Genomic DNA, 23,464 nt, shown 5'->3' with positions numbered 1-23,464 from the left:
ACTCTGGCAGCTTACTGGAGTGATTGGAGTCATGTGATTGGCCTCTCACCTCTCCACAGCAAGGCGTGGTTCAGGGGGGAGGCAATGCCTCCTGATAAACCTCCAGAACTGTTTATCTTCCAAGAGGTGTTACCATTTTTTAAAAACAATTAAAACAGTCTTTCAATTATTAAAATATATGCTCAAGGTAAAAAAAAAATCCAAGTAGCATACATAATGAAAAACTAGTCTCCTTCCTACTGGCCCTCAGCTCAGAGACATGGTACACTACTACAAGCAAATGCAGACACCTATGGATATTCTTGCCTCTGTTTTCTTAAAAGATACAAACTGTACACCCTGCTTTTGACCTCCTTCATTTTCTTTCTTTTTTCTTTTTTCTTACCAACAGATTTCTGGAGATCATTCCACAAGATACTTCCCTCTCACTCTTGAACTTGGTAGAAATAGAATCCTTGAGGACTGTCCTCCAGTAAGTCACACATTTGTGTAATTCTCCCTAAAAGTATGTGACTAGCTCCTAACCAGTAGGTCACTAGAGCTGCCTTCACTGACTTTGAAGAAGTGAATGCCCTGTTGAGGGAGGGCCTGTGAGTCATGTGGCCTTGGACTGGAGTACCTTTCATCTTATAGCCAAAAAGGAAGGAGTTCTGCCTACAGCCAGGGGAACTTGGGAGAGGAACCCAGGCTGGCTACGCCTTGACTGTTTCCTCGTGATGTCCGAGCAGGGGACAGGCCCAGCCATGCCAGAGCTGACCCAGGACCATGTGGTTGTAAGTAGCTGGTTTGTGGTCATTTATTAGGAAGCTAAGGGAAGTGTGGACTCTATCTGGCTTTTCTCTCTCCATTAAATGTGAGATTCATTCTTGTCATTATGGGAACTCTAGTTTGTTCTTTTCATTGCTAGAGAGTATTTTGTTGTATAAACAACAGCCTATCCATTGCACTGTACATGGATATTTAGGCTGTTATGAATAAAGTCATATGAACATTTCTGTGTGTACCACCCAGACACTACGTACATGCATTCTCTTGGATATCGACCCAAGAGTAAACTTGCTGCATCAGAGTGTAGGTGGATGTTTAACTTTATAAGAAACTGCTAAACCACTTTCCAAGGTAGTTTAATACTGCATTCCTAGCAGCAGTGCATAAGGGACCTGGTGGTTGCTCATCTTACCAGCACCTGGTATTGTCTGTCCTTGTTAAGTTCAGCCAGTGAATGGGTGTGCAGAAGTATTTCTTTGTGGTTTTATTTTGCATTTCCCTGATGAGTCATAAGGACATAGAACATTTTTTTCATATGTTTATTGGCCTCCCTTATGAGGTTCCTGGTATCACTTTGTCTGCTCTGCAGCAATTTGTTACCTGCCTTTGAACCCTAAGCTGGAGCTAGAGGGAAAGAGAAACTCTATAAGGCATGAATCATTGAGGCACTTCATGGAGCCCAAGCATGAAAGCCACACAGAGGACAGAGCTAAGAGATGGAAATAGAGAGAGACCAGGTCCCAATAACTGAAAGCTCTGAGATCCACACAGGTCTAGGCTACCTTCTGGGCTTTTCAATCACAGAGGCAACAACATTCTTTTTGTTTAAGTCCATTTGAGCTAGGGTTCTGTCACTTGCACTAAAAGGGTCCTACTGAGGCAGGGCCTGAGTCAGCCCCTGTCAGGGTTCCAGTCTGCCTAGCTCTCCAGGACACTTTCTTGAGGCCCGCTGAACTCTGGAAAGGAACTGGGGAGGGGTTGTGACTCTGAATTCCAGGTGGTCTACTAACCCCCCCAACCCATGCCCTCTGCTGTGGTCTGTACCCTTCATAGCTGTGTGTATTTTGAGGCTGAATAATCATGTAATTGAGTTATTGGTCCATAGTCAAACTTCAGCAAATATATTTTTATAATTAGTTGATGTTTATTTAACAGGAATCAATGGCTCATTAAATTAATGAGGCAGGTTATCAGGTATGAAGTGGAAGTGTTTTTCCTTCAGCACAACCCAGATTTGGCTGTGCTGGTTTCCAGGGCACAGAGATGCTGGCAGCTGCCTTGTCTGGGAGTGGGACCCCCCAGGGAATGGGGGTGTAGGTGGCCTGTCTTCCCTGGACATGGCAACCTCCACCCCTGGTGCTCCTGGGCCCTACTTTTTCCCCATTGCAAAACATCCTATAGCATTGATTTTACCTTGTTTCTCTTGGATCTCCAAACTCCTGGGGGCAGGGTCCCTCTGTTTTGCTCAGTGTTGCATCTCCAGCTCTAGAACCAGGACTGCACATAGCAGGCATTCAATTCCAAAGTTTGTTGTGCAAATGATGAATAACTAAGGAGATCCCTCTGCTGCTGCAATCCTTATACCTTTGGACCCTGCCTTTCTCCTCTCCTAACTTCACTGCCCCTGCTTAGCAGGTAAAAAAAGTTCCTTATTTGGAAAGATCCAAATTCTGCCAAGGAGCAATCACTGGGCCACACAGCCCTTGTGAAGACAGAACACAGGGCCACCTTGACCCAGGGCCTAGGCCATGGAGGGCTACATCCACCAAGGGCATTCAAGAGGAGATCAGCTTGGGGGCTATTTTATAAAAATGTTCAAATTAGTTTAGAACAAAAGAAAGTATAGTTAAATATATATATATATATATCTAAAACAAAACACACCCATCATCTAGTCATCTTGTCCTCTATAATATTTTGGTATATAATCCTTTGTGAACATGTGTATATTTTTACATATGTCTAGGTGATGTTTCCATCCAAAAGAATAGGTCATACAAAAGATACTACTTATTTTTTTGAAATAGTGTGAGTTCCATGTTAATAACCATATTTCATGTCACTGTTAGTGGATGCGGAGCTATATTTTTTTATTTTAATTTTTTAAAGATTTTTTATTGTTGTTCTATTACAGTTGTCCCAATTTTTCCCCCTTTGCCCTCCCCTGCCCTGCCCACCCCCTGTTCCCACACTGTTGACCATGTCCATGGGTCATTCATATGTGTTCTTTGGCTAGTCCCTTCCCCTTCTCTCCACCATTATCTATACTACCCACCCCCTGCCTCTGGTCACTGTCAGTCTGTTCCATGTTTCCATGCCTCTGGTTCTATTTTGTTCATTAGTTTATTTTATTCATTAGATTCCTCTTATAGGTGAGATCATATGGTATTTGTCTTCTACCGACTGGCTTATTTCACTTAGCATAATGCTGTCCAGTTCCACCCATGCTGTTACAAAGGGTAGGAATTCCTTCTTCTTTTCTGTTGCGTGATATTCCATCGTATAAATGTACCACAGTCTTTGATCCACTCATTTACTTATGGACAGTTAGGTTGCTTCCAGCACCTGCCTATTGTAAATTGTGCTGCTATGAACATTGGGGTGCATACGTCCTTTTGAATTGGTGACTTGAGATTTTTAGGGTATATTCCCATCAGTGAAATCCTATTTTATCTAATGCATCCCCTATTGTTGGACATTTAGGTTTCCAATTCTTTGCCCTTGTGAACACTATGATAAACAAAGCAGTCGCTTTACGTGGCCAGCTCTGGCTAGGCCCTCAGATCCTAGAATAAGCCTCAACTCAAAGAAGCCCTGATCCCACAGCCCGAGAACCCAGGGCTGGAGCTCCCAGGGCTTCTTCCTAGGGGTCTTCTCACAACTGAGCTCCAGTGTCAGTTCTCCTAGACCATCAGCCAAGCAGGCATGGATCAGGTATTGCCATGGTTTTCACAGTGCCTACAATATAATAACAATAACAGAGAAGCCAAGTCTGAGGCAGAGATGAACCTGCAGGACATTCATTAGGGGCCACCCTTGAGGTCAACACTTACTAGTATAAGGGGAAGGGGACAGGGGAAGGGGACAAGCTGGGCTGCCATGCAGTCTCATTGAGACCCTGCTCAGCTCTTGGGCACAGACACGCTTGTAATAATTGGATGTAGCCCCTTGGCCCCTGGGTCGTGGCTTTGGTGAAATGCCTCCTTAGCAAAGGCACTTCCCAGAGCGAGAGACCTCTGGGTTGAAGGCTGTCTATGGCAGCCTTGAAAGGAATCTGAGTGGCAGGCCCTCTGCTATCACACTAATGAACACCATGTGAGGGACACTTGTCCTCGCCAGCCCCTAGGAGGTAGCACCTGTGACTGTCACCCTTTTACAGATGAGGAAACAGGCTTAGAGGCTCAGAGATTGCTGCTGCTCAGATACTCCCAGTCAGGCTGCCTAGCAGGCACCGAAGAGACCTAGCAAGGGCCAGGACAAACACTCCAGGACACACAACCTGTGCACTCTGATTTCTTTTGAGTCATGACTGGGCAGAGGGGTGCATGTTCTCAAAGATCCAATGACAGTTGTGGATTTGGCTGTTTCTCCTTTCTGATCCGTTGATTTTGCTTCATGTATTTTGTTCTTGTACCAGGTACACACATAGTAAGACTTAAGTCTCCCTGCAGCTCATCCCCGTTACTATTTGAAATGGCTCCTGTGTTGCTCACAGCACTCCTTTTCTTGATGTCTACCTTGTCTCATAGGAACATGAACAATCTAGCTTTCTCATAGTTTGCAAGTTTATCTTTTTCAACTAACCCATGCCCTCAGCATTAAGGTGACATCTCTTGTAAACAACTACAGATGACTTAGGTGGGGGTTTCATTTCCACGGTTTTATTTTTTTGTGAGTTTGTACACTTTAAAAGGCTTTTGGTGCTTTTAACCAAAAGTGTCCTGAGAAGTCATAACTAGTCACCTCCTCCAGCAGTGGCCACAATGCAGAGCCCTCTCCATATCTGCAGTGACACTCTGCTCCCTCCTGTGCCCAGTGCATATGAGACATTCCCTCTGCACCCTGCCCTCATCCCGACCCCAACCACCTACAATGACTTGGAGTGTCTATGGCTGTGTCTGTCTTAGGTGGAGAAGGCAGCAGTTGTGAGTGGATAAAGTGGCAGCATGTGCCTGAGGCAGGGCCCCTTTCTCCCAATGGGAAGGAATCGGTACCTCAACCTGCTCAGGGGCCCAGACCCAACCCTGGTGCCACTGGGCCTTCCAAGATCAATAATAACATTGGAAGGAATGAATTCTAGCCATTTCTTCTGCCAGGGGCCACATTCCCCATCTGGGGATCAAGGCAAGGGTAAAGAATGCAGAATTGTCCCCTTCAGCTGGATCCTAGGAGCCTGGCCCAGCCTACAAGAAGGATCCCACCTCCCAAAGGAGATGTAGCATCAGCACTGAGCACCATGCAATCTGAGGGTAGTTACTCCCATTCTCTGTATCACAGTTCCTTGGTCTGTAAAGTGGGGCAGTAATGGCAGTAACTATTGCATAGGACTATGTGAGACAGGTGTGTGAGGGTACCTAGCACATGATTAAGTGTCTGATGAAACTGATTGATAACTGGGAATATTCTTTGCAAGCTGGCCATCATGTGCCAGTGAAAACAGTAAATGCACACAGGTGTGTGTACATGCTGACACTGGCACCCACTACTCACACCCACCTAAGCACAGGTACACATACCCACCCAGTACATCCCAAATGTCATGCTGATGTGCTTCCTGCTAACCTGCTTGTGATCCTGAGTCTTGGTGCTACCCCTCCACATAAAGGGCAGTTCTGGGGTGGACTCATCTTCCAATCCCTGCTAGGTTCAGCCAACAAGAGGCACGAATAAATGGAGGATGGAGATGGGAGGAGGGGAGAGTCCATAGGCAGTATCTCTTGCAGCAGCAGTGTCCTGTCAGAGGCACCAGCTCTTCTCAGCAGGGCCTCTGTGGTGTAGCTTTCCACTGGGCAATCCTGTCTCTTCCCTTTGTCCCTTTAGCCCTGGGATGAGAGAAGCTTCATACTGTTGCTATTTTCTGGGTTACTATACCATCACATTTAAAGTTTCAGCGCCTCCATCTCCTCGTGAGCAACTCACTGCATTCAATTCCCTATGTTTAAATAATCAGAGTACTTCTACAATAGCTTCCTAGTTGGATCCCGGATGTCACTCACAGCCAGTATCATCATATTTAATCCCCTACATCTGGGCAGGATGGGTATTAATACCCCTTTCAGTGGTCACACATCTGAGACCTGAGCCTAGGATTGTCTGCCTCCAGGTCCACACCTTGCTGGACATAGCTCTCAACCATGTAGTGCTCTCTCAGACCTGACTTCTATAGGTACAATTGTGTGGGAGGATTGGAGATGCAGATCCACATGTAAGCAGGTCATATAGAGATGTATACACACATGCAACAAAGCCTGCACCCTAAGCACATGCACTCCCTCCCCGCCCCACACACTGACATTCCCATACAACTACACAGATGGCTCTGAACACTCACCCCTTATGTCCCCAGTAGGGGAGGGGTAGATATCAGGCAAGGGAAGCTGGTTCTGACTCCAGAAAAGTCAGAGCAATGGGCTGAGATCCAAGTAGAGAGAGGCTAGGAGCATTAGCAAATGGTGAATACAGTTGGCTGCCTGTGCACAAACACAAGTACACATGCATATACATGTGCATGCACACAAAGGTACCTGTATGTATATACACATACAGGTAGTCAGGTACACACAGGCCCATGTGTACATACAGTTGCCCCTAAATAACACCTGGGTAGGAGTATGGAATCTGGAGTTATTCCTGTGAGATTTGGAAGTTGGACAAAGCCCTGGACACCAGAGGCTTCTGAGGAACTCTCAGAAGGGCCCCAGCAGTTTCTGGCTGAATGACTGTTCTGATGTCAGTCATTCAGCCAGATGTTCTGATGTCTTAGATCAATCAGCCAGGTGGAGGTAGAAGAAGGTATATGGAGGATAAATGGTAATGAAAAAATACAATAAAAATAAATTTTAAAAAAGATCAATCACCCGGGTGACCTGTCCATTAAGCTGATCTTGCAAAGGGCCAGCCCCTCCCTGGGCTGCCAGTGGGAGGTTGGGAGGGGGCTCAGGACAGAGTACCCTGACATCCACCCTGACCATTTACCTCTGTGTGGTTTGGTAAGCTGACCCAGAACTTCTAGATAGGGTGTCTCTTAAAGCTCTTTTCCTCTGCCAATAGTAGCCTGGCTGAATAAAACTCTTTTATGCTACCTGCTCAGACACCTGGACACCTGCCAAGCCTCAACCTCCCACTTGAGTTTGTGAATCAGGATCTGGGGATGAGCAGAAATGTTTGAGTTAAGATTGCAGTCTCTTGGCTCCAGATGACTTGGGGCTCTCCAAACTTTAGCAGGAAATCCAAGTTCACCAGGTGAGTGGTTAGTAGATCAGAAGCCCTGGCTCACATTCATCTTGCTGCCTCATCACACAGGGTCAGGCCAGAGTACAGCCCTAGGTACTCTAGGTGCCTTAGCTGTGGGTCCTGCCAAAGGTCAAGGACTAGCAGGCCAGTGTTTGGACACCAGCTGAACAGAGCACATCTCAAATCTAGCTGTCATCTGCCTCTCTCAATCTGTTGTGTCCCTTATTTTAGTCCATAGAATCAACAGCACCCAAGTCAGAAATCTGGAAATCATCCTTGATCCCCTCTCTTCCACTCAGACCCAGAGTCCTGCCATTTTAACTTCTGAGCTCAGCCTCCATCTGTCCCCTGGATCATCTCACAAGCTTTCAGCAGTCCTGTCCCACTTGAGCCCAACATCCCATGGGAATGTGTGTGACATCACTCAGAGGGACTGGACAGGGCTGCTCCCTAATGGACAGCCCTGTAGCAGTTTGGCCTGGCATCTTCCCACTGCCCTATGGCCCCCATTTTGCTTTCCGCAAACACCCAGTGTGTACAGTCTATGCTCCCCCAGGCCCACATCTGGGATCCCACTCTAACCACCCTCCAGCTTGCCCAGCAGTCCTCCATTTAGAATTGAATTGGAGCTCAGGCAGAGCCTGTGTTAGGAAGCTGGCCTGTTCTTCCTGCTCTGTCCCTAGAAAGAACCATTTCCCTCTCATTTTATCTCATACCTGCCTCTGGCTACAGCAGAATTATGGGTTCCCACCTGTCTCCCCTGGTAAGCTGGGTGTTCTGGTGCTCTTCAAGGTGTGCAGCCTGTCTCATTAGCCTACATTGCTGGGCTCAGCACAGGGCTGGACAAAGGAGGCATCAGTGACTGTCTGTCAGCTATGGAAATGACTGAAAACAAAGATAATTGCTTTATTTGTTTTCAGACAGTAGCATATCCTCCATTTCTTAAGCACATGGTGGCCCCAAGCACAGGGGCATCATAGGCATCTGGCAGAAAATGGCTATGGCCTGGGGGTCTATAGGTTGCAGTCCTATAACTGGTCCCTTCTTCAGGGCTCCAAGTCATAGCCAGGGTCAGGAACAATAGCTGCTTCTCAACCCTACAAAGGAGAACAGGTCAGAGTTCAGTCACGGCCCTCTTGCAGCAACCCTGCTCACTCTCAGGCCTAGGCTCCAAGAGGGCCTAGGCTCTGGTGCTGCCCAGGAGTATAACTGTTTAATGGAAATGGTCCTCCTGACCTGATCCTAAGACCCAGAAGTAGCCCTCTTTACCTCCATGACCAGAGCCCCCTCAGCACATACGTATAGGGACCAGCTAACACATATCTTCCATTCATCTGACCTCCCCACCCCCATAGATAGACAGGTCTCAGCTCAGTTCTCCTTAGCCCCACTGAGGTCTCCTCTCTGTTTTCTGAGAATTGTCTATGTGAAACCACTCAGAGAGCATGCTCTGGTATAAAGCCCTCACACTTTTGTTTGCTGTTCACATCCTTACACATGCTTATGTCCCCAGGCTTGCAAGGTGCTGCACAGGGGTGGGAACTTGTCCAGTCTGGGAAGTGCCTTCTACACAACTTCCAATCAGCTGGGCCTCTGTCCTGTATCTACTCTCTGCTGCCAGAGACACTGCCACCTGACCGTTCTAGAACCAAATCACTAACAAAAGATCCTTGAACTTCCATTGTTGGTTCTGCTAGGCTCCTTCTGTGATAGAGGCTGGCAGTGGGCAGTGGGACTTTCTCTGGCACTGTCTACCTTCCACACACAGGGTGCAATTGGAGGGTTTGGTACTGAGGCCCTCCTGGAGTCAGGTCAAAAATGCTTTTCTGCAGGGAGGAAAGGCACAGGTGTGGGAAAGAGGGAGCCAGGCCTGGCAGTGCCCCAGAGTCTTTCTTGGGTGTGCTGGAGCTAGAGAAAATGCAACAGAGTTAAATGCAATCTGTCTTCCTTCATGACCATACCTTGACCTCAGTGCAATGAAGCTATACTGGTAGGGCTGTCAAAGATATACTCTGCTGGGGAGAGGGACTGACAACTGCCATGGATGTGGGGCCTGGACAGAGAGCAGGAGGACAGAGATGGGGTTCTGCCAGGAAGCCAAGGGGGCTGCAGCAGGACTGTAGGTCTTTTCATTGGTAAAAATAAAGTTAGGTATGTGGTGAGCAGGGGCTTGAAAGGGCCCACTCAGTGTGGTCTAGCAAGCTGGCCTAGGTCCAGGCTCCTTCCATGGACAGTGCTGCAGTGATGGTTGGCAGCATCTTTTCTCCTCAACTTGAAGTAGAACAAAGAGCTTCCATGCTCTGCAGGGGTGAGGAAAACACCTCCTATCCAGACTCCGCACTCACCTGACCCCATGCAGGCCTGCACCTGGGTTTACTCTGTCCCAGAGCTGACTCTGGGCACATGTGAGCTGGGAAGAGCCTCAGACAGGCTGACAGGAAAATGAGAAGAGCTCTGGTTAGGCCAAGCTGTTGAGCAGCTGACTCCGCCAGACCAGGCCTGAGGGCCACTTGACCTATGACCTTATGCTTTCTACCACCAGTACCCACAGCAGCTTGTATCCTACTTGGGTAAAGAGGCTTTTCCATGGAAAAAAGTCCCCATCTTATAGTTTAAAAAAAATCATCACTCAAGGATATTAATTTTAGAGACAGCAAAGAAGGGAGAGAAAGAGAAACATCAGTTGGTTGCCTCCTATTTGTGCCCCAACCAGGAATCAAACTCACAACCTAAGTAAGTGCCCTGACTGGGAATCAAATCGCAACCTTTCTGGTGCATGGGATGATGCTGCAACCAACTGAGACACTTAGCCAGGGCCCACAGCTTTCAAAAAATACATCAGCCCTCTGGTGAATCTAAGCCACCAAGGTGCCGCTAGGTGTATGTGTATAGGTGTGCCATGTCAGGGTGGGGGAGGAGCCAGGTCCAGTCTAGACAGTGTACTGCTGGACCTGGTAGGGAGATGGAATGGTCTAGAAGAGGGCCAGGAACTGGGGAATATAGAGGAGAATGACAACTGTCTGGGAGGGCCAGGGAAAGAGGGCAAGGCCTTGGGACCGCATCTCAGAGGAAGGAGGCTATCAGCCTCAGATATCTAGGACAGTCACAGCCCACCTGAGACCTGGGCCCACTGTTACCCCTTCCCACCCACCAGAGGATGGTCTCCTTCAGATGACCATAGGAGTGGGGCAGGCAGAGAGGTATACCCAGGCCCCTCATCCTCTAAGGCAGATTACACCCATTCCTCCACCTCCAGAACCCCAAGCCTCTTCCCTTCCACAGGGCTTCCCTGCTTTTCCCATGACTCCTACCCTATACCATGGGTCCTCCTCCATTCTCTCACCCCCAGGTGCTCAAATGTAAGAAGTGGGTGGCATATGCATGCCCTTAACTAGGTGGCTGGCTCCTTGAAGGTGAGGGACTGACTTTATGCAGTGCTGCTCCTAGACTCAGTCTTGTAGGGCCCAGTGTCCACAGGGCCCTTTTCTTAGCTTAGATTTCCAAGAGCACTGGTGGAAACGGCCAGGTGGGAAGTCTGAACCAGGAGGTGACTAAGGGACTCTAAGGCCCACCAGTCCCTCACTGTGTTAAAGGCAGAGACCTTGAGGTTAGAATGTCTGATGTAGCAGACAGAGATGACAGTGTCAGTACTGGCAGTGCCTGCCCCCCACACCCCCACAGCCCAGCAGCCCAGGGGTTTACCTTGTGGGCAGCAGTCATACAGTGCTGGTAAGCCTTGACCAGGTCTGAGCACAGGAGCACCTCATGCAGGTGGTCGCTGTAGCAACGAAGGATCTGGGCCTGCAGCCTTGAGCACACGGGCTGTAGCCTGCAAGGCCTGCAGGACAGAAAGCAGGAAGATCTGGGGCTCAGTTGCAGTGGGCAGAGAGGGAATTGGCTCACTCACTTAACATGGGTTAGGCAGTGGGTTTGGCACATCAGCGACCAGTTACTCCTCAGAGAGAAAAAGGGGACCAAGGAGGGTCTGGTGCTGTGGGAGCTGAGGCTTAACAGCAGCAGATACCCGTGGGACTGGGGTCTTGCCCTAGGGGGAGAGGTCCCAGTCACCAGCCAGAGGATCTCAGTGCTGATGCTTGCTGCCTCCCAGGGCAATTCTGGCCTAAGTTGTATACCCCATTGTGACCTTGTGATTATACACATTGTAGCTACTTTCTACACAAGTAGAAAACACACAAAGTTGTTTTTCTGATTTCAAAACCATACATGCACAATGAGGAAAACTGGGTATACTATAGGAATATCTAAAAAAGAAAACTGTTCAGAATCTCACTTTCTAAAGATAACTACTTCAGTATTTTGGGAGTACTTTACTGTATTTTTTCTTTCTTCATTTTTCAAAGGAAGTTTAGAACCTACAGAAACTTAAGATTTTCTTTTTAAAATATGAAATGAAAACAAAAAAGTGAAATAAAATTACACTAAAGTTGGTCACCAGGGTCCTTGGTCTCCTCTCTGGTGTATCTCTTCCTGATTCCTTTTTTTTTTTTTTTTTTTGCCCATCCCCCTCTCCCCTCTTTGTTTTTCTTGTTCTTCTTGTCCTTCTCCTCCTCCTCCTCTTCTCCTCTCTCTCTCTCTCTCTCTCTTTCTCTCTCTCATACACACACACACACACACTCACACCACAGTGTTGCCTTTGTGCCAGGCACCACCCTACTCACCTACTCCTGAAAGCTCTGAGCATTGTGTATTATTATTTATCACCCCCTGTTACAAATCAGGAAACTGGGGCACAGAGAGGTTAAGTAACTAGCCCAAGGTCATACAGAGGAAATGGGAGTGGTAGGATTCTTTTTTTTGGCACAGTTTGGGTTGTACTGGTTCCACAGATGGTTTTCTGACTTGATTTTCAGGCTAGGTCCACATAGGAACCTTCACACCCATACAAGGAATCAAAATACCTGATGCAGGCTTTCAGAATAAACACCACACATGGCTCAGGGCACTCAGTGAGAGTTAAAAATGTAGAAAATCGCTCACCAAGGTTCTCAGCAATGGAAGGATTACTATATCCTTTATGCACCTCTGCTCCTGTCACACAGGAGGACTTGTAGGTGAATAATTTACCCAGTCCAGGATCTCTATATTTTAAAAATTCTGTATATTTTTTAAAATCTAGCCATGCAGTAGGTGCTAGAACAGAACAGCATCCTTATTATTTAAAATTCTTTTTTTTTGCTTTGGCTGGTGTGCGTCAGTGGATTGAGCACCAGCTTGCAAGTGTTGTGAGCCAAGTCATGCCCCCAGGAGGGGTGCATGAGAGGCAATCACACACTGATGTTTCTCTCCCTCTCTTTCTCCTTCCCTTCCCCTCTCTCTAAAAATAAATAAATAAAGTATTAATTTTTTTTAAATAATAAAAGGACTGGCACAAAGGAATGACACTGGTTAACAAAATTATATAGGTTTCAGGTATACAATCATATCATACATCATCTGTATGGTTTGTTTACCACCCAAAGTCAAGTCTCCTTCCATTACCATTTATCCCATTTTACCCTCTCCCACCTCTCCCAACCTCCTTTCCCTCTGGTAATCACTATACTGTTGTCTGTGTCTATACATTTTGTTGTTTGGTTTTGGGGGGTTTTTTGCTTAATCTCTTTACCCAGGCCCCCTCCTCCCTCCCCTCTGAGAGCTGTTAGTCTGTTCTCTATGAGACTGTTTCTATTTTGTTTGTTTGTTTATTTTGTTCATTAGATTTCACATCATAAATGAGATTATATGGTATTTGTCTTTCCCTATCTGGCTTATTTCACTTAGTGTAATGCTCTCCAGGTCCATCTATGCTGTTGCAAGAGGTAAGATTTCCTTTTTTACAGCCATTGTATTCCATTGTGTAAACATACCACAGGTTTTTAGCCACTCACCTACTGCACCATTATTATTTTAAGATAACTGAAACACACTGAGTTCATCAGTTACATACATAAAGGAACAGAATACTCAGTTGCTCAGGAAGTAAGACACCCAGGATTTACTGTCACATTGTAAGAGTGTAGGGGTGGCACTTCCAGTACTGCTGTGCCATTAGTGATGCCACCGGGCCCAGAGATCTTTCCTCCTTTCCCTGCACCACCAGGTGGTGGCTGTCATCTCAGGTCTGTTGTTTCATACACATCAGCTTTCTCCTTTTCCACTACCCAGCATTGGGTCATATGCCCACCCCTAAAACCATCACTAATGAGGGGAGTGAAGTGACTGTGTTTAGCTAAGACCAGTTAAAACTTAGGCCAAGAGCTGGAATAAAAATGATGATTTATAAACTAAAGAAGCCATGCCACGCCAAGTCAAAAGTTTGTTACTCAGAAGGTAAAGAGCATGCCTAGAGAAACAACCTTCTCATTTCCAGGAAGGAGGGGAGCAGAAGGGATGGCCAAGCAGGCCATGCTGGCCAGGCTCTGCCCCAGCAACGTGAGATTGCCTTCTAAGGATGCTTTCTGAGGATGCAACCACAGGGGACGAGGCTGTTCCCGTCCTTGAGGACACATTTCTGGTTCATGTCCATACAGTGCAAAAGCAGGTCTTAGACATTTCTTACTTAAAGAAGACATGTGGGTTTTTTTTTTCTCAGCACATGGAGACAGATGGGCTCCTCAGATCAGGGGATCCTCTCCCTGGGTTCCACCCCTCACTGTAGACAACTGGGGTACAATGGGGTGACCACCTAATTTTTCCAATGCTTGCAGAATGTCTCTCCATTCTTGTATGTAAAAACTTTTTTTAAAGATCTTATTTATTTTTTATTTTTTTAATATTTTATTGATTATGCTATTACAGTTGTCCCATTTTCCCCCTTCTCTCCCCTCCACCTGTACCCCCCTCCCACCCACGTTTCCCCCCTTTAGTTCATGACCATATATCATACTTATGAGTTCTTTAGCTTCTACATTTCCCGTACTATTCTTGCCCTCCCCCTATCTATTTTCAACCTACATTCTATGCTACTTATTCTCTATACCTTTTCCCCCTCTCTCCTCCTCCCACCCCCCTGTTGCTAACCCTCCGTGTGCCCTCCATTTCTGTGGTTCTGTTCCTGTTCTAATTGTTTACTTAGTTTCTTTTGGTTTTGCTTTAGGTGTGGTTGTTAATATTTGTGAGTTTGCTGTCCTTTTACTATACATGTCTTTTCTTTATCTTCTTTTCTTAGGTAAGTCCCTTTAGCATTTCATGAAATAAGGGCTTGGTGATGATGAACTCCTTTAACTTGACCTTATCTGAGAAGCACTTTATCTGCCCTTCCATTCTAAATGAGAGCTTTGCTGGATAGAGCAATCTGGGATATAGGTCCTTGTCTTTCATGACTTGGAATATTTCTTTCCAGCCCTTTCTTGCCTGTAAGGTCTCTTTTGAGAAATCAGCTGACAGTCTGATGGGAACTCCTTTGTAGGTTACTGTCCCCTTATCTCTTGCTGCTTCTAGGATTCTCTCCTTCATTTTTACCTTGGCTAATGTAATTATGATGTGTCTTGGTGTGTTTCTTCTTGTCCAACTTCTTTGGGGCTCTCTGAGCTTCTTGGATTTCTTGGAATACTGTTCCCTTTGCCAGATTGGGGAAGTTCTCCTTTATTATTTGTTCAAATACGTGCTCAATTTGTTGCTTTTCCACTTCTGATTCTGGTACCCCTATAATTGGGATATTGGAACATTTAAAGGTGTCCTGGATGCTCTTAAGCTTTTCCTCGATTTTCTGAATTCTTATTTCATCATGCTTTCCTGCTTGGTTGATTCTATCTTCCTTCTGGTCCACTGTATTGTTTTGAGACTCATATTCCTTCCTTTCACTATTGGCTCTCCTCCGCGTATCTTCCTGCATCTCTTTTATGGTAACCTGCATCCTTTCATCTAATTTGTGCCCAAAAATCAATCAATTCCGTGAGCTTTCTGATCACCAGTGTTTTGAACTGCGCATCTGATAAATTGGCTATTTCTAGGTCCCTCAAAAGGATGAGTCCTCGGGGACTAATCTGCTCTGTTGAAAACATATTTTTCCCTGTCTCTCCTTTTTTTTTTTTTTTTTCCGGTCTGGTCACTCTTGTTACCGTGGGGGGCGGAGCCTTAGGTGTTCACCAGGGCCAGGCACCCCAGTCGCTAGATTGTGACGTTATATGTGGGGGCGGGGGCGGGAGCAGGGGACGGGAGGGAACAATGGCAGTAGTTCCATTCTCCTGGGCTCAGACCCTTCTCTGGGCTCCCGGGCTTCAAGTTCTGCCCTGGTCCACAATCGCTGCCCCTCTGGGTCTGCCAGCCACAGCTTGCATACTTAGGGGTCACCGCTGCGTTCTTACGCCCCGGATGGCTGTTGCGCCGATTTTGCGCCAAATTTCCCCGACCTCCGCGCACCGCTGACCCACGCCAGCCCTGCGCCGCCCGGCTCGTCGTCTCCTACCAGTCTGGATGTACGGGTGTACTTCAACTTCTTGGCTGTCCGACTTCCATTCAGATAAATCCTCTGTTGGTTCTGGGCGTTATTCTGTCTGCAAATTATTGTTGTAAATTATTGTTGTTCTAATCTTGGTTGTGCGAGGAGGTACGGTGCATCCACCTATTCCTCCATCTTGCCGGAAGTCTTATGTAAAAACTTTTTGACATGGATATATATACTTGTGGGTCTTTAAAAATGGATTTTTTTTTTCTTGAGGACAGCCAGGCTTTGGATGGGCATTCCATCTCAGTCAAGTTCCCTCTCTGACTATGCTTACCACTATAGTTCCAACTGTTCCATGTCTTCCCATAGGAACTCCATGAAGTAATACATAGATCTCTGCTTTCTGCCCTCCATTGTACTGCTTTCCCCTCTTTGTTTTACCCTGGTTCTCCATTCTTCAAAGGCATGAGCCTCTCCCTTCCCATTTCAGACCTGCCCTCATAAGGTACAACCTGTGAGGCTGTCTTTCCATGGGCTCTCCTCTGGTACCTCTCTTGTTCTTCACACCAGCTCTACTCTACCTTTCCTCAGTGGGCACTGCCCCTGAAGCAGGAGCACCTGAGGGCACAGGTATTACTGCACCCTCATTTGCACTCCCTTAAAGCAGCATTCCACCATACCATTACCCCCAGGAGGGCCTGTTCCTGGCCACAGCTCAGTTGCTGGCGGGCACAGCAGACCTCCTTGATTGGGGAAGCACCAGGCTCAGTTCTGAGGTAGGAGGTTGGTATGAGGCTCACAGGTCTATGTGAAGAGGTATCTTGAAAGAGGACGGGTGGGGTCTGAGTGGCCTGAGCCAGATGGGGTGGCCAAGTCATCCTAGAACCAGACCCCAGACCCTGAAGAGCATTGTCCTCTCCAGACCTAAAGTAAAGACATGACTCTCACTTTGCAGATTATAAAAGGGCAGAGCAGTCTCTTCATAACTTGTCCCTCTCCCTCTGTCCCCTCCCCATTTGGTTTCAAGTCCCTACACAAGAGCCACTGTGTGTTTTGAGAGCAGACCTCACCAAATACCTAGTGGGCTCTCAACTCAGGAAAAACTGGGCCAGGGTGAAATCCATCCCTTCCACACTAGCACCACCTCTGGGACTGCAGAGGTCTTTCTCCTCAGGGATTTATCAGGAACAATATGAGGAGACAGGATGACAGGCAAATGTCATCTGGAAGAAATTTCACCCATCTGCCCGCAAAACAGCTCTGAATGAGATCTTACAGGGAGAGCACAGATCAACACATAAAAGGCTTTCTCTGAACAGGGTAGGGCTAGCCTGAAGTCAAACCATTCATGAAAGTAGGTGTATTCTATCCAAGCACAGTCCTACCGAGCCCTGGTCCATCGTAACCTTGTATATACTGCACAAGAAACTGCTCAGATTTTCTAAAACATCCAGTCTGTGAACAGCTGCTCTTCCAATGCACAAAAAAAAAAAAGGTATCTAGAGGGTTCTGCAAACTTTCCAGGATTGAAATAAGCCCTGTTCCCCTGTAGGAGAGTGACTGCTGGCTTTGGGGTGCTTAATGTCACCCAAGTCAGAAGCCTCACATGCATTGCTAAGGATGCCACTAGCCTCCTTGGCCTTTACTTTCTTCGTCTGAACAATGGGGATACCACCTGCCCAGAGGCTGATGAAGAACAGACTGAAGTGTGTATTGTGAAGCGCCAGTCTCCCTAATAACCTAGTTGTGAGTGTGGGACACCAAAGCAGGATAGGGGTCAGGTGAAGTGGGAGGAGCTGAGGAAGGGAGGCTGGGGTTAATGGCAGCACTTGGTGGAGCAGAGCTAAGGAGGCTTTGGGGGTTATGATTCCAGATGTGGCCCTGATAAGGGAACCCTGTCTGAATGTGCCTCTCTATATAACCTAAGCTTCCATATCATTCTAGACCCAGTTCAGAGCTTGCCCAGGCCTCTTTCCTCAGGAATCTTGGTGCCTCTTTTCCTCAGTCACCAATCATGGCATTCCTTGTACAAGGAGCTAGAAAACCTGAACTTGAAACCCTGGGGGCCAGCAGGGAAAATACAGATTTGGGAATCTGACAAACCCAGGGCAAGACTTCAGCTTTGCCACTTTCACCATGAGGTCAGGAGTCAGATGGAGAGGAGAACCCCACCATGCAGTGCTGCATGAGACTTAGAACCAGTGGGGCCTCTGGTCTGGCAGTGTCATGGGCACTCAGGAAACGGGCTGCTGCTCTGCCTGCACAAAAGGCATCCACAGCCTATCTCTGTAATTGCCTTTGGCATGGGTGTGATGGACACAAGTAAGCAGAGACCACCTGATTCCAAGCACTTCCCTGTCCACTCATACAATAGGCCCTGTGGCGGACCAGTCACCAGGGGCACAAGGCAACTGCTGGGGAGTGAGGGCCCCCCAGAAGCTAACAGGCTGCATTGATGCAATAATGATCTCTGGGCATTCAGAATCATGCATGTACCCACCCTTCTGCTCTGGCAATGTTGCCCAAGAACCAGAGTTCTGCCTCCTTAGTGGTAATAACATGTTTACATGATGACAGTAGTGATAAGAACATCGGAAAAAGGAAAAGCATTATCCAGGAATAAAAACACACTACTCCTTCTCATCCCACAGCACCACATGCAGTTAGGCCCATGAGCACAGTGAGGAGCTGCCTTTAAACCCTCCAGAATGCAGCCCAGTTCCGCATCTGAGAAGCGAATATAGCTCTCCCCACCAGGCATTGCACACTGGGCACTATTCTATCTCCAAGCTGCTACTCCCCACCCCACTCCACATCCTTTGGACACAAAAACCCCTTCTAATTTCCTGTGCCAAGCAGAAGCTGTTTGGGTTTGAATTAGTTTTGGACCTTTTGGAAAGATAAGTGTGTTTTCAGTGGAAAAGGTGGAATGGCAAAGGTCTAAGAGAGAAAGGCCAGCAGGAGAGACCATTGGCTATTGGGCATCAGAAAGAAACATTGACTGGCTCTGCAGAAGGACTCATCCCATTCTTTTTTCCCAGAAGCACTGCCTGGACTCTGCTCCCACTCAACCCTGTTCCCCAGGCCAGCCTCACAAGCTCCTCTTGCTCAAAAGTGCTCACCCATCCCACTCACCAGGCCAACAGCACCATTTATTCTCAAGGCTCGGAAGCTCATTCCTGACTCTGCTCTGTTAGCTCTCTCCCAGCACACCAGTACATGGGCTTACAGTCCAGTATCTGAGCCAGAGTTCTAGGCCTTTGCTTGTGTGGGCACTGATGGCCAAGCAGCCCAGGGGGCAGCCCACAGGTACCAAGGAGGCCTGGTCCTTGCCCTAGCACACCTTCTCCTGCACTTTTACCTTGGATGACAGCATAAACATCACCAGCCAAGCTGGGAATCCAGTTGTCCCTGACTTCCCCTACAGTCTATTCCTACCTTCCCACCACACTGAAGTTGCCCTAAGTTTTATCTCCCAAAGCCTCCAGTCCATCCCCTTGTCCCCATCATCATTATAACAACTAATTAAACTTTTCCTTATCTGCAGCTCATCCTTTCCACTGCAGTCAGTAATTTTTCTAGAATGTAAAGCAGGTCACAGATTTCTAAAACACCAAGCCAGTTTAAAGCCCCATTTCTTGGGTGATTACAGCTCACTGGACCCCATGTTAAGAATTACCCTGTAAGATGGGAACTATACTTTTAATTTATCTTAAATGAAGAAATAGTGGCCCAGAGAAACCCAGCAGCTTGCTTGTGCTCACCATCTGACAAACAAGGCCAGCAATCAGGTGTGAACCTTACTCCAGGTCCACTGCCCTTGAGTGGTCCCCACACACCCTGTCACTGCCATCCATCATTTGTACTTAGCTGTGCTGTTAAAATCACTGTGCCACTAGCCCAAATGCCCTAAGAGGGCAGGTTGTGTCCCAAACATCTCATAAACTGGGCAAGAGACTGGTTTCAAGCCTTGGGTGGCCTGCTAACCTCTTGGCCTTGCTGCCACTTCCCCCAAGCATAGCCATATCAGGGGGAAACACCTAAAACATGGCCTGAGGATCCGAGGGCTTTTCCCACTTTGTCTTTTCCTTTTCCCTGGACTCACTGCTCCATCCATGAGGGAAGAGCTTTGAGCAGCCTCATCTGTCTATGAGAGCCTCCTCAGGTTGCTCTCACCAGCATGTATACCACTGGATTCCATGCCCGCCTATGTCCGCCTATGGAACACAGGACTTGGAGCTGCATGGAGAACACATGTGGCTGGGTGTGTCCTGACAGCAGTATCTTAGTGACCATTCCCCAGATTCTGCCATGCAAGGACCTCAGAAACTCAACTTTATGAAGCAGCGACTGTGCACCATGCTAATCCATTAGTACATGATCACCAGATGAAACGGATTTATCCTTTGTAGCTTCCATGGGGCTCTGCCCACCCTGGTCCACACAATCAAGGATGGGCTACCATAATCTTGTCCCACAGCCTCACAGGCCCGAAGAAAAGTACAAGGCTAAAACTGTGCCCCTACAGGGAAGACCTAAAACTAGACCTCACACAGGCATGACCATGGCCAAAAAAGAAGCATATGCTCCCACCACGTGAACTTCTTGATGAGCAGCTAGGAACCATTTTTTGCTTTCCTATAGCACAAGGTAATACACTCAATCTTTTGGCTTATGTTAGCTGGGACTGGGTGTCTGTCACCTAGTGCAGCCAAAAGGGTGGTCTAGAGAAGACAATGTGGTGAGGTTGTGGGGTCAAGGGCTTCTGAGAATTGTCTACACACATGAAGGAACGTCTCCCTCCAAAATCATTTCTTTCTCAAAACCTCAGAATGTGACCTTAATTGAAAACAGGGTTGTTACAAATAAAATGAGTTAGAATAAGTAATTCTGGGGTAGGGAGGGCCCTTAATCCAATATGACTGGTGTCCTCATGAGAAAAGGAGAGACACTGAGACACAGACACACAGGGAGAAGGCCACAGTGATGATGGAGGCAGAGACTGGAGTGATGTATCTACAAGCCAGGGAATGCCAAGGAGCTTGAAGAAAAGCACAAAACATAACAACCCTCCCACCTTCAGGGAAAGCCAGTCTGATTTTGGCACTTTGTTGCAGCAGCCCTAGGAAATGCACACTGTCAGCCACACAGGAAAAGGGATCTGACCTGGTCTCCAGAGGCAGAGTTAGAAGTGCCAGCCAGTGGAAATTGGGTGGGAGGCAGATGAATCACTAGTCACTTTCTAACAGAGCAACATGCGAGCTTCTATGACATAAGGCTGCTTGACCACAGCAGTCATCCTTTAACAAGTATCCAGCAAGTACCAGTCTCTGTGGTTTGCACAATGGTTTACTATCTCCATTTAGAGAAGAACTGGTTCCTCTGACTGCAAGTCACCTAACTGGCAAGTGAAGGAGCTGTAATTCACAACCAAATCTGTAGAGCTGCTCCCTGTGCTCCCGTGAAACCTTCCCCAAAGGGAGAGATCTGGATAAAGATCAGGCTATGAGGGGGAGATGACAAGGGGCACATTTTTATCTTGGTAAACAGTATGGGTGGAAAATCTAGACTCATCTGATATTACACCTGGACAGGCCCATGGTTCTGGTCATACTGAGAACCAATACTTGCCAGGGCCTACTGTGTGCTAAGTCCTAGGCATGTCCAGAATAACCCTGTGAGTGGGGCATTACTGTCCTTTTCTGTAGATGGGGACACTAGTCTCAGAAGGTTAAGCAACTTGATGAGATCACACAGCAGTAAGATGGTGCCAGGATAAAAGCCTGGTGTATTTGGATCCAAAGTCTTTGCTACTCACACTGTGTCATCAAGCTCCACTCGATCTTTGGAAAATCTTAAAATATTCCAAAGAAGAAACAACCAAGAAGGAAACGAAACAACAAAAAAGAAACAAAAGACACTTGCTCCAAACCACACGTTAGGCAGGGCACCTCTATGGGGCCAGAAATTCACTGATCCAAGTGGGGAGTGGAAGAGAGCTGATAGGCCCTGATCCACAGGAGGAAGAGTGAAGGAGAAAGATCATAAATGTGTAGCCATGCAAGGAGGCTGAGAACAAAGAGCAGCATTAACTGGAAAGGTGGGACAGAGAAAACAAAGGCAGCAAACAGTCCCACCAGTACAGCTGTCACAGGAGAGGGTGGTAACAGCATCTCCTGCCTCTGAGCCTGAGTGTGCACAGCATCCTCTTGTATGCAGCCCCAAACCCTCGGTGCTCTCTTATTTAATAAATGAAATCACAACTTCTCCTTCTATTATCACTACTGACATCAATCTGATAATATTGGCATGATGTGGAATTGGACTATTATATGTCCTTCTGATTATTTAATTTCAGAGAAACATCAGTAGGGGATGAGTATATAGAGCATGCTTTTTATTACAGGCAGCACTAAGGAGATTGCAAGTGAATTAGACATTCACCTTCATCAGCTCCAATTTAGCTGTTTAGGAAAGGTTTCTGCTTTAACCCGTAGCTAGTGCTGAGGTGCTGATGAGACCAGCTGGTTACTAAGAACTTGCTTAACTGGCTGCTCTTGACAATGTGCCATTCAGCCTGGGTAAGTGGAACCCAAAAATCCTGCCATTGATCAACATACCATGTGGGATCACTATCAGCTACTGAATCCTGGCCTCTAGCTGCCCCCAGCTCTATTCCAAGAACCAAGGCCTGGTGAGATGGCCCTCTGCTGAGCGCTGAGGGAGAGCTCTGCTCACAAGAGGATACAAAACATAAACTGGCCTCTGGCTGTTGCTAGTCAATGAAGGAGAAGCTGCCTGTGACAGAATTCTTCTCTAGGACTATCACTTTGTGTACACATGTACAGGTAGACACACATACCCAGAATGGGAAAAGGCCATTCCTGGTTTTGTTCCTTTGTTGAAAATACAACAGAGGAGGCAGAGTTTCCCTTAAAGACCCCTCCCAATTTACTAGACTTGTGGGATAGACACAGGTTGGCACCTGCTGGGTGGCTGTGATGAGGAAGGAAACAAAAGGGTCACAGTGGTATCTGGTATCTGAGGAGCACTACACCAAGCTCTCCTGGGACTGCAGAGCTTTCTGGCACTATTTTTGCCAATCAGAGGCCCATACTACAGTACCTTGGTGGCCTTGGCCCTGGAGTGGAGGGGTTCTAAGGCCCCCGCCATGTTCTGCCTGGGGCTGCTGAAGATTTTCAGGACACCATCTCAGCAGAATTATTAACTGCATGAAATGCCTCCACAACCCCAGTCGTCACAATCCCCAACTTCCTGGAGAAGTCACTTCTTTTTTAAAAAAATATTTTATTTATTTATTTTTAGAGAGAGGGGAAGGAAGGGAAAAAGAAGGAGAGAAACATTGATCATTTGCCTCTAGATCAGTCTCTAACACGTCCCCAACTGGGGGCCTGGCTCGCAACCCACGCAACCCAGGCATGTGCTCTGACTGGGAATGAAACCAGCAAACTTTTGCTCTGCATGCTGATCCCCAACCCACTGAGCCACACCAGTCAGGGCAGAAGCCACTTCTTTCCCCACCTTTTCCCTCTGAGACCTCACTGTCTCCCATGAGGGCAACTTAAGTCAGTTCCTGACTAATTTACAACCCTCCCTTTAGTTTGCCCTCCAGCCCACATCCTGGCTAACACCAGGTAGACAGCCTGCTCTAAACATGACAGTATAGATGCCCTGGCCCTCATCTTCTTGCTGTAGAATGGCCAAATGTCTGGGCCTGCCCTTCAAGCTCCAAGCTTCAGCTGCAGCCATGCCCACAGGCAAGGATCCTAGAACCAAGGCCTGACCAGCTCTACTCTCTTGCCCTATACCTCCCTCCTCTCACAAGGCCTTTTCATG

General features: G+C 47.3%; 1 protein-coding gene across 1 annotated transcript in view; it reads right to left on the bottom strand.

The window, feature by feature from the left end:
• Positions 1-8,185: 8,185 nt before the first annotated feature.
• Positions 8,186-23,464, bottom strand: part of CHCHD6 (coiled-coil-helix-coiled-coil-helix domain containing 6) — a 341,492-nt gene continuing 326,213 nt past the window's right edge. Inside the window, exons 6-7 of the mRNA XM_036009395.1 lie at positions 10,924-11,059; positions 8,186-8,318 (exon numbers count right to left, since the gene is read on the bottom strand). Coding sequence (XP_035865288.1) covers positions 8,313-8,318; positions 10,924-11,059 — 142 coding nt within the window. The 3' untranslated portion in view covers positions 8,186-8,312. The remainder of the gene's footprint in view (positions 8,319-10,923; positions 11,060-23,464) is intronic.

This window comes from Phyllostomus discolor, chromosome 9 (genome assembly GCF_004126475.2).
Source record: "Phyllostomus discolor isolate MPI-MPIP mPhyDis1 chromosome 9, mPhyDis1.pri.v3, whole genome shotgun sequence".
In the NCBI taxonomy this organism is placed as follows: Eukaryota; Metazoa; Chordata; class Mammalia; order Chiroptera; family Phyllostomidae; genus Phyllostomus; species Phyllostomus discolor.
The sequence above is the reverse complement of the archived record's forward strand: the minus strand, read 5'-3'. Positions and strand labels throughout refer to the sequence as shown.